This window comes from Melanotaenia boesemani, chromosome 12 (assembly GCF_017639745.1).
Source record: "Melanotaenia boesemani isolate fMelBoe1 chromosome 12, fMelBoe1.pri, whole genome shotgun sequence".
Lineage (NCBI taxonomy): Eukaryota > Metazoa > Chordata > Actinopteri > Atheriniformes > Melanotaeniidae > Melanotaenia > Melanotaenia boesemani.
The window spans coordinates 8,436,563-8,447,918 of NC_055693.1; the positions used below are offsets into that span (position 1 = coordinate 8,436,563).

An 11,356-nucleotide genomic window follows, 5' to 3' on the forward strand; every position below is an offset into this window, starting at 1 on the left:
ATAAAACTAGCTTTATATATCCAATATAACTCTTAAAAATGTCTCATTCTTGGCAAACTACTACACCGAAGTGGTGCTCACACACAAGAGCATCATTCTTTTAACATCTTGAAAATATCATACCTGATTGTGTTGTACTAATACCACATTTACCATGTTATTTTTGAGTGCACAACTTACCAAAAAGATATTTGCTCCATCAGTGCCAAACCTGTATGGGAACATGCGGTATGGGGAGACTCACTAAAAGTATCCAATTTCATAAAATATTCAATTAAAAAAAATTACACATCCTATAATAATCTGTATATCCTAGGATAGCAAAAAAAAAAAGCTCAAAACATTGGTTTAAATTGCTCAAATATTTTCTTTAAGTGTTGCAAAAAAAAAAAATAAATAAAAGAATATGATACAATCTTTGAAAATGAAAACAAATAACTCAAGAATTTAATGTTTATGTGACTAGCTCACAAGGAAATACAGTAGTCTTTAGGAGCCATTTATTGTGACATAGGTGTTTACAAAAGAGTGATGTAATATCAGAGTAACAGCACTTTGAAATATTGGGCTGGCATTGTTCAAACAAACTGTAATGAGCCATTTTGGTGACCTTGTCTTGATAAGATAATATACAGTACATGGCATTAATAATCATAGCTTGTAAAATTAGCAATATATATAAACTAATCACATTAAAAGTTAGAAAAAATGTCTTTATTACTTTGCTAGAAATAATATATTTATACTTTTACACACGTGGATATCAATCTGTAGCATGCACAAACGAGGCCCGTGGGTACAAACAATCCTGTCACAGAAATTAAAACACAGTTTAATAGGAAAAATATTGTGCAATCACATCACAAAGTTGAACTCACTATATCAAATGAACAGAAAATAATGGTTATTAATAATTATTCAGCACCAGCACTGGGTGTATGAATCACAAAGAGTGGAAATTATTGTCTTTTTTTTCCAGGATACACTTTAACTCATCAGTGAAGGGGATATTGTAATGGCACTGGTTTTTGATGGTTTTAAGAGCTATCAAGCCCTAACACACTGTTAAAGCTGTGGCACTGATCACACAATTATTACTAAATAGTGACTTCACAAATGTTTAATTTCCTCTGAAGTATGCGTTACAATTACATACATACAAAAAGTACTTTATCAGACTTCATGTCCTGAAATGCATTATGAAAATTTGGGAGTTTGTAGATGGCTCTAAACCACAGCGTGAAAGAACAGTGAAACAGGGACATGTCCCACTGTAGTACGGGACAATCTGCCTTTTAGAGTGACTACCAGTGCTCCCACACATCACAGAGTCCTTCCCAGTTCATGACTGAGGTTTGAAAACTTATTTGTAAAAGAGAGAAATGATCTGCAGCCAAACTAGTTAAAGAAAGCTTCTGAGGAGGAACTCTGGTAAATATCTTACACCTATTTTATCAGAAACTGAGGCTCCACAATTTATTCTGCAAAGACAATTGAGTCTTAAAATAAAAACAAAAACCTGAAGAAGAATTTAGAGATGTTTCTGAGCCAAAGTCGCTGACAGTAAAGTTTTCTTCTAAACACCACATACTTTGTTTAAAGATGATACAGGTGGAAAGGGCAAATTATTAAAACCTGATTTAAAGACATGTTTTCTACCACTGGAGCCAATGTCAGTAACAAAAAAATAATAATAATGAAATAAAAATAAAAAACATGAAGAAGCTTTATAATAAAAAATAAATACAGTTAAAAAGAGGCACCTTTGAAAAAAACTTTTGTGCTTTCATCTGATGCCTTGAAAGATATAAAATCAATTAAAATTGTAGCAGTTTCTGCTTCACAGATAAATCATATGATATAAACTCAAAGTTCAGAGGAAAATTATTTCATGACACTGAAACATGTTGTGGACCCACACTGCTCTCAGCAGACTTGATCTTCTCCACAAACAAGCACTGCTGATCCTAAAGAGTTCAACAATCCAAATAAAGCATCACCAACAATGGCCTTTCTCATCATACCCTAGCTGCCATGATGCTGGTAGGCCTGGTGGTTTACATGAATACACACACACACACACACACACACACACTCCCACACACACACCGGTACATTGCTTTGAATTATACACTTAGGTATCTTACAAATATGCAAAGTTGGTTTCAAACAAGCCATACGAACATTTTCATATCAAATAAACAGAAATATATGAGGACTACACATGCTGTAGAGTCTATGTACAGTAATATAAAATATAAACAGACAAATACATACACGTTTCTTCTTAACACACTGTCCCACCAAAGTATTCAACAGGGTGTACAGTACAGCTTAATGGATTACAGGCTTTTACCTTTTTCTTTTTTTTAAAGACTGCAACCTGATAAATTGTTAAAAAAAAGGAAAATGTCATGGAAAATGATTTTGATCATAAAGGTCATAATTTAATAACAAACTAATGTGATGATGTTTGAGCTCAAATTTACAACCTGGATCTTGTTATGCAAGACTTCGCCGTTCTGTGTTAAAAGGCAACATTTTACACTCAGGTAGGAGCTGATCTGTGGGCAAGCCGCGAGTAACAGAAGTGGTGCATTAAAAACAAAGCTGCAGTTATCTGAACCACAAACAAACAGAAATGTGGCCTCAGAAACTACTTGTGTGCAGAACGACAGTCGATCAAATTTGAACTATCTTATAATTCTGCAAAGTTTAATTTTCGCTTCATTTAGCAACAGATTAGGTAAAATATTACATATTGCTTTTTGTCCTCTGCCAAATAATTTGGCTTACGTGACTGAGCAAAATGTTTCCAAAACTGTCAGTCTTATCTATTAAAGTTAGACTCCAGGTTGTAAAAACCAAAATTCCACAAAAGCGTGTTAATATAATTTAATTTATACAGTTTTGACGATGTCAGATGGAGAAGTGTAAAAAAACAAAAACAAAAACAAAAAGAACATGAGTGAATAGGAAAGTGGGACGTCATGTCCTCTTTTGACAGATACGACTGCTCACACATAAAGAACTGGCAGTTAATAGCATCTTTAAAAAACACCTAGAAAAGTAACTAGTTTTTGCCCAATTAATAAGAATCCTTTGTACAGGGTGGTTCACATCAGGATGAGGATCAAATAGAGATTCATGGTTTATTTAAAGTCTTTAACTGTCGCTAACTGAGCTTGCCTGCTAGAGAGGTCTGAACTGTACTGTGAAATGTACCGTAAAATATAACAAACATACAGAAAAAATATGAAATTAAAATGTTTATCAAAGGCAACAAATATTGTTTTTTTCTTTTAGAAGCTGGGTCTTATAGTTTTGGCCAGCAGGTGAACTCAGCATGTCTGATATTACGAGGCCGCAGCACAAACATTTGCTGGGTTTTTCTAAAATTACAACCATAAAATATTATTGTCCAGTTCAACCGGTGTATCAGAGCGCAAGGTAAATTAAACTGGAAGTGGCTAAAGCGATGCATTGATGGGGCATTATTGCATATTTTGTGAACACAAACACTCTTATGCTTTAAAAATGTTCAGGTCTGAGCAGAGGAAGCAGAACTTAGCTTCTGATAAACTCGTAGTGAAACAGGATCAGCAGGTTTACATGTCGGTTCTCTCCGATGCTAAAAGTAGACCTATTACCGTTCCAAAGAAGAATCTCAGCAATGAACATGATGAGGATGCTGGCCAAAACTATGACACAAAGATGAAGGCTCACAGATAAATGTGTAAGAAACGCACCCTCAGCAGCATTCTGTACCAATCTTATGTTACATTATGCTACTGGTTCAGACTGTCTAGATTTAGATGGCACTTTTCCAATGGTTACCTTTATATTCGGATGAGAGAACACACCTTTATCATTTTTTAAAATGTATTGTTTTGACAGCCTGCTGAAGATTAGGGGGTAAGTTTGGGTGATTTTGTCAAAGAAAGGCCAGCCATCCGCAAACAGGAAGGCCAGGCAGGCAGAATGAAACAGTCCAAGTATTTGTAAAGAACCGAAATGCTACTCAGCCCAGTTTGGTGTCCGGAGGAGGAATTACTCGGATTTATGGCAGTAGAGGTCTTTAAGAGCTTTCAGTTCTTCAATTAGTGTCTTGTTTTGGTTCTCCAGGACAGCCACTCTGTTCTCCAAACACTTAACATACTCCTTTTTCTTCCTGCGACATTCGCGGGCTGCCTCTCTGTGGGAAGGAAAAGACTTTAGCTCTTTTCATTCTTATGGATGGTGCTGGGACGGCTTGGAAGTGGCATTATGTCTGCACTGGGTTTTAGGACTGGATTATCTAAGCTGGGATTTATTTTTAATCTTTAATAATATTTCTTAGAAATCCAATTAAATGATTAACTCCTTAATGCCACACTTTCTACCCGTTAAAGATGGTTTTAAATGGTTTATTATACAGAGTTAAAGATGTTCCTACCTGTTCTTCATGAGACGGACCTCCCTTTTCCGTGTGACCTCCTCTGTGGCACCCTGGGTGGGGAGGGCAGGGGAGGACGCCATGACCACCCCGGAGGCGATGGTGCTGGCAGGGGCTGCTCGGATCTGATAGGCCTGGACATCACCGGAGGCAGCTAAACGATGAGGTTAGCAAAAATATTGAGTTTGATTTTTACTACCTAATAAACCCATCAATGTTTCACCAATTTGTTGGTTGACAAAATGTAGCAAACAACAAAAAATGACTGAGTAGAAAGAAATATTCAGTCCAGTTAAAAAGAATATATTTACCTTGTACCACCACCTGGTTACTGGGAACCAGTATCTGCTGGCCGTCGCTGGTTTGTGCGTACTGCAGGATGGTTGCTCCAGGCTGGGCTGCTGCCGCTGCGTTGGTCATGGTCAGAGTCTGAAGGCCCTGGACTCCATCTGTACCGTTGTTGGCCAGCTGAATGGCACCACCCTGCGTGATTGCAACTATGATTTTTTCCAAACAGATGAGAAAGAAAAAGGAAGAAGACAGAAAAGAAATCATTAAAAAGTGGTTATAGTTGATTTATGAATTTTATATTTTTCTTTTTTGTTGTATATTCTCTTCTTTAGCGCAAAGCTTTTTGTCCGTTAACTTTTGAGAAGAACGTCTCTAAGCTGAAATATGCTCTACTTTCTCAACAGGCCAGTTTCACAACCAGCAGACTTACAATACCAACCACACGCTAACCTTTAGAACCTGAACTTTTATTTCAGGAGTGTCATGAGTTTTGTTTGGTCAAAAACGTCCATGTTTTAAAAAGTGTTGTGATCAAACAGTATTTTGCACCAAATATGCTTCTTTCAGGTGTTTCAGAACATAAGGGAGATGTCGATGTTCATGATCAAACTCCACAAAAATAAAGAAGAATCAGATCTTTCCTCCCCTGAAACACCACCTTCGGTCTTGGAGACTGCAGCCTCATTTACGTGATGTAGCTGTTTGGTCTTTAGATCAGAGTTTTGGAGAACTTCTTTATTATGAGCTCAGGCCTGAGGCATGAAGCATGACTACAACACGGGGAAGATTAGTGGTGAAAACTTTGAGGAAAAACGTGGCGACATTGATGTTAAACATTAACTGCAATTATCCAGGTCTGGTTGAAAGAAGATTCAGTCTTAATTATTTGACATATCAGCCTGCAGCTTCAGCTGCTACTTACTGTACTGTCCGCTGCTGGTCTGGTAGATGGGCGTGGGGACCGTAACCGTGGTGATAGAGGGCGTGGCTGCAGCAGCGGATGAATCCTCCTCAGCTTTTTCCTCCTCGATGCGAGGGACAGCGGGTGCGTCGGATGAAAGGTCATTAAGGATTTTCCTGTTACAGACAGATGATGGTGAGAGTCAGACAAAAGTCTTTTTGTCTTTGTGGAATATGACCCACAGAACCAAGGTTGTTTTGACAGAGAAAGTGAAGCTAGGATCCTGTAGAGTAAAAACCAGCTGATTTATGAGAGAAGGAACTCTTACATCAGGTTCCACTGCTGCACTCTGCATCAGCAGCCTGACAGTAACAACTCAGAGTAAAGGATTTTAAATGGAGTTTAGTTGCATGTGTGACTAGAAACTGATCAAGAACAGAATTAAAATTCTGGTTGATGAAACTCCATGATGTGGATCAGACAAGTTCATGTGAATTTTTAACCATTAAAAATAACTAATTCAGTTTTATTTACATTTCACAAAATACCTAACTCTGTTGTCTTTTTATGAGCTTCTGGTTTAACTGCTGACTCGCTGGGCCTTTCTGACTCTCACACACATTACCTGTATGAAGGACGTCGTGACAGAATCTCTCTGCGCTTCTGAGAGTCAGTCACACTGTCTACTGATTCTTGTGAATCTTCACTTTCTGCTATGGTGGAGATCTGGAACAAACACACACAAATACAAATATTAATTAAACATAATGCTTATTGAAGAAAAAAAAATCATGTAATGTGTCATGTGCTTCACCTGTACAGCCTGGACCTGTGGGGACTGGATAACAGATGGCTGTGCAGCCTGGATGACACCATGGACCTGAACCGTCTGTCCATTGGGAAGCTGTACTAGCGTTACAGTGGGACCTGTTGCTGAGGCGTGTCCTGTTGTCAGAGATACCTAAAATTCAGATATGTCGTTAATATGCTGATAAAGTGGGTGATATTCTAAATCAGTGATGATATGCTGTGTTTTTATTTTTTAACTGTGTCTGTAAATAAACAAGCTACACTAAGAGTTTTAGTGATGCAACCAGACGCATTACCTGTGCCAGAGTAGCGATCTGTGCCGGTGTGATCTGCTGGCTCTCTGCCTCAGTCACAGCAGGGTCTGCTACCTGCTGAGCCTCTACTGCAGACTCCATCTTCATTGGTTAGGCTAGGGGGAATAAAATAAAAATAAATAAAAAATAAGGCAGCATTGCATAATCCAAAAGAAAATTTACTCTTACAAGCCTAGAACATCCTAAAGGTGATAATGACAAATGATAAAAACCCCAAATGAAAGCAATTCTTGTTTTCTTAATTAAAATACTTCTTAACGTGGTGCTTGAGAAGTTTAATTTAGATCATGTTTAATAAATGTTAATGTGAAATTTATTCTAAGTATTCTTCTTTTAATCAAAGATACCAGAACAATCAGAGGTTTGTGGGCAGTGATTTCATATTAGAAACCTACAACTGTATCATAGATACAGATATGGTAAAAATGGTAAATGGTCCGTATTTATATAGCACTTTACTGTACCTGGGATGATAACTCAAAGCACTTTACATCATACATCACATTCACCCGTTCACACACTGATGGTGAAAGCTGCCATGCAAGGAGCTCAACCACGACCCATCAGGAGCAATAAGGAGTTCGGTGTCTTGCCCAAGGACACCTCGACACGAACTCCACTTGGCCGAGGATCGAACCGGCAACCCTCGGGCTACAAGACGACCTCTCTACCTTGCTGAGCCACGCCGCCCCTGATCGGGGTAGGAAGGGTTGTGTTGTGTCAGCATAGCTTTCTGCTGGATCTGATGGTGGTCTCTTCATTGCCAAGTGCCAAACTCCCCCCAAAAATATTTTTTAGAGGCACACTAACAGTGGGAAATATCAAGACTTTGAAATGTTGAATGCATTTGTTTTCTTTTCAATTATTGTTGTTAGAAGGAGGGTTAGTTAGGTAGTTTTCTACAAACCTATCTAAAACTGTAGAAGTGACAGTGAGAAATCAGGACAGAAAGAAGAGAAACTGCTGTTTTCTTTCTTTGTACCAGTTTTACTGAACAAATAGGAAATTATTAGAAAAACTGAATGAAGACATCTTGAAGCTCAGAATGAGAAGTGGTGATGCAGCAGTCACAAGTGCGTCTAGACAAACTGTTTATAGCAGAGGGAACTACTAAAAGCATACTGGCATGCAGGGCCAGTAAAGAGGTTTGTTTGCACTTTGGCTACTTTGACAAGTGATTATATTGAGATCAAAACAAGGACCCGAGCAGATATTCATGCTTTGTGTCATTTAACATGAAAATAAATGTTTCAATATAAAAAACTTAGTGAAGAGCTAAATGCCTGCCTTCCTGCATCTAGTCTTCACTGAACATTACAAAAGGTACGAATGAAGTATTTTACATCTTTGTCAGGTTTTGATGTAGATGTTTTTTATTTTCATAGGTCTAAAACAAAAAAAAACTGCAGAGAAAAACATCCACCACAAAGTTCTGGAAAGTCCCAAAAATGAAGCATTTTCTTATGCCACATAAAGCTCACAAAAAGTATGACGCTAAATAATTATTTGTTTATTCGTATTTACTTTGTATACTTTACTTTAAAATGATGTAATTCCGTAACTATTTTAATATCTTTGGCGACTGTTTGCCGTTCTGCTATCTCTCAAGGAGAGTTGGCGAAAAAATGCATGAGGATTATTTCCTATTTTCTAAAATTCTGAATTGATTCACAAGTTAAAAACTGCCTTTTAATTTACTTTTCTGTTTGGAGAAGTAGACTCACTGCCCATCTCAGGCTTCTGTACTGATTATGTTTTGCCTGGAAACATCAAGATGCCAGTCTGTTACAGCTAAATTTACCCAGAGACTTTCTCTGACTCTTAGCAGATAAAAGATCTTTGTGTTCACGTTCATGGCTGGTAATCAATACAAACCCACAAGAAATTCGCCAGAAAATACAACCAGGCCGCTTTCCAGTAAATGCAAGTCTCGGAGAGCACTCTAAGTTCTGGGGAAGACAGCACCAGACATGCCTCATTTACCATCCAATGTTTGCAGAGTAAAGTACTGTAAAATACCACAAATGTCTTAGCTAACTTCATCTTCCATCAGCCAGAAGTGAGAGAAGCTGAACAAGTTGAATGAAGTTTTAAGCATTCAACCAAAGTATAATGCCATATCGAGTTATACATGGGTTTTTTTTTTTTTTTTTTGGAGGACTAAACCTTTGCCCACCCATGCTGAGAAGAATGCCTTTCAGTTCACCCCTTTTTGCTTAGTTTTGATACATACCTTAAGGATAATGTATATAATGTCTAATCCCATACAAGCCTAAAAAGTTTGCCACAATAATAACGGATGTATCCAGACTACACTGACTGAACGCATACACAGGCTTATTTCTTGCTTTAACTTTTTATTTAAAATATGCAACTTCCAATATGCAATAAACTGCATCTGGATAAGGATTTATGTTTAAAGACAAAGACAACTGTAACAATTAGCCTAACATGAAAAGAAATAAGTAAATAAAACTATATTATTTAACGGAGAACTTAAACCTATCACACCCCCTTCTTCAAGAGTGACACTAGACGACACATTAGGTCAAATTACTCAAATTAGAAAAGAAAAAGATTTCTGTTAATGGGGATTGAATGTTTAAACAATGAGAAAGAAATAGCTGGCAAACGAGACCAATCTTCCCGCATTAAAATATGACTGCAGGAGCCTCTGAGATGTCATCCGTGACTGTCTTCAGGCGGTGAAGGGAGTGTTGATCTGGAACGTGTTGTTCACTGAGCTCGGTGATCTCACACAGTGCGTAGCTTCCCTCCGCTGCATGATTGGCTTTACACATTTCTCCCTCTGCTTTTCAAAAATCACTTGGATGCTCTGTGTGTGACAGCCGCGCCACATGGCAGGGCGACGCCCCCCTCGACGCACACCGGTCACGTCCCAGGAGATAAAACGCTTTTAAAACATATTCTGATCGGTGAGATGTGATGTGTGTTGGAGTCTACAGACTAGATGATATGATTTCAATGTGCAGCCAAACGCGACAGACTGCGACTTCTGTCAACGACAAACTGGCATTTGATATCAAGACAATTCTAGGCCAGATAGTAACGATTAAAAATTATGTAATAAATTATTATGAAACTTAAGTATTATAAAACAAGATCCTTCAGTGCGCCTTTACAGGGATAACGGCGCTTTTTATTTTTTGCGTAAGGCGGCAGCGCGGTTTTAAAAAAAAGAAACAAAAATAATTTATCAGTATTTCTAACGACTTTGTCACAACACAGTTTCAAACGTGTTAATATAAAAACTACCATTTTGTGTTCACTATTTAAGCCACAGATTTGCTCATTTTCTCCCAAACAGCCGCAGCCTCCCCTCCCTCCATCCTGCTACAAACACACCGCGGCGCCATGATCTCTTTGTTTCCTTCGGGCCGAACCCGACCAAACCGACCCTTTCTATAGCCATCTCCCGTCTCTTTAAACCCCGGACTTCCCTTCGTCCTTACCGATACAGACTCCCCTCGTCACTCGCGGGCCTCCGGAGCTCCACTTTTATTCTAGCCGACACGTAAGAGCCCGCGTCAGGCTACACCTCCGCCGCGTCACCGGGAACAACAACACGGAGATTGGAGAAGGACGAGAAGGCAGATGGCGACACTGACCGGAAATGAACGAAGTGATAACGGAGAAGGACGGAAAATATCGAAGAGCAGCGGATCGTAACGACACCGTCTTGCCAGAGTTTGACGAAATTTTATACTGAACATTATAGCATGTTTTTGAGCAATAGATAGATAGATAGATAAACTGTTGTGTCTGCATGTAACAATCAGAAAAAGCCAGTTAAATTAAATTAAATTAAATTACTAGCAGGAATGGCAAGGCAAGGCAAAGTTATTTATATAGCACATTTCAAAGGCTTCCCAATGTGCGGTACAAAATCAAAAGAAATATTCAAACAAAAGAATATGGAGACAAAATCTACTCAATATCATTGTGTGTAAGGGTATGTGTATATGCATGTGTGTGTGTGTGATGCATGATTTGAAAACTGTGTAAACTAATTTATGTGTAACTTTGGGTAGTTGCATGTGTCATACATGGTTTGTGAACCGTGTAAACCATTTTGTGCGTAACTCTGTGTACTTGCAAATTTTTGTTCAAATGCACACACACAAATATCTATAAATTACACACAAATAAATTACACATTACAAAAATACACAAACATTAATATTTTACACGCAAAATGTTTTATCTTCAACCTCATGAATCCAATAGTTTACAAGTGTTCAAGAGATTTTGAGACTATTTCCAGGTTCCAGCTTCATGCATAGACGCTGCGTTTAAGTGCTGGTGGACAGTTGGATCATTTGGATTTCCATCACATTTTCTTCTCCGATTATGTCGAAGTGGGAAAGACGATAGATAGATAGATAGATAGATAGATAGATAGATAGATAGATAGATAGATAGATAGATAGATAGATAGATAGATAGACTCAAAACTTGTACAAAAATTTAGTACTTGAGTACAGACTTACATCATAAGCCCTTTATCAGACCGTAGGAATAATGGAAGTGTTGCTGAAGTTTAAGGTTCCTGTTCAGCAGTAACCTTAGCCTATGCTCTTTATC

General features: G+C 38.1%; 1 protein-coding gene across 1 annotated transcript; it reads right to left on the reverse strand.

The window, feature by feature from the left end:
- Nucleotides 1–486: 486 nt before the first annotated feature.
- creb1b (cAMP responsive element binding protein 1b) lies at nt 487–10,360 on the reverse strand. Its single transcript, XM_042001291.1, has 8 exons — nt 10,225–10,360; nt 6,734–6,846; nt 6,442–6,588; nt 6,253–6,353; nt 5,649–5,803; nt 4,747–4,932; nt 4,436–4,589; nt 487–4,195 (listed from the first exon to the last, which is right to left on the reverse strand). The coding sequence occupies exons 2-8, from the start codon at nt 6,836–6,838 to the stop codon at nt 4,051–4,053; spliced, it is 993 nt and encodes a 330-aa protein (XP_041857225.1). The 5' UTR covers nt 6,839–6,846; nt 10,225–10,360; the 3' UTR covers nt 487–4,050.
- Between the last annotated feature and the right edge of the window lie 996 nt (nt 10,361–11,356).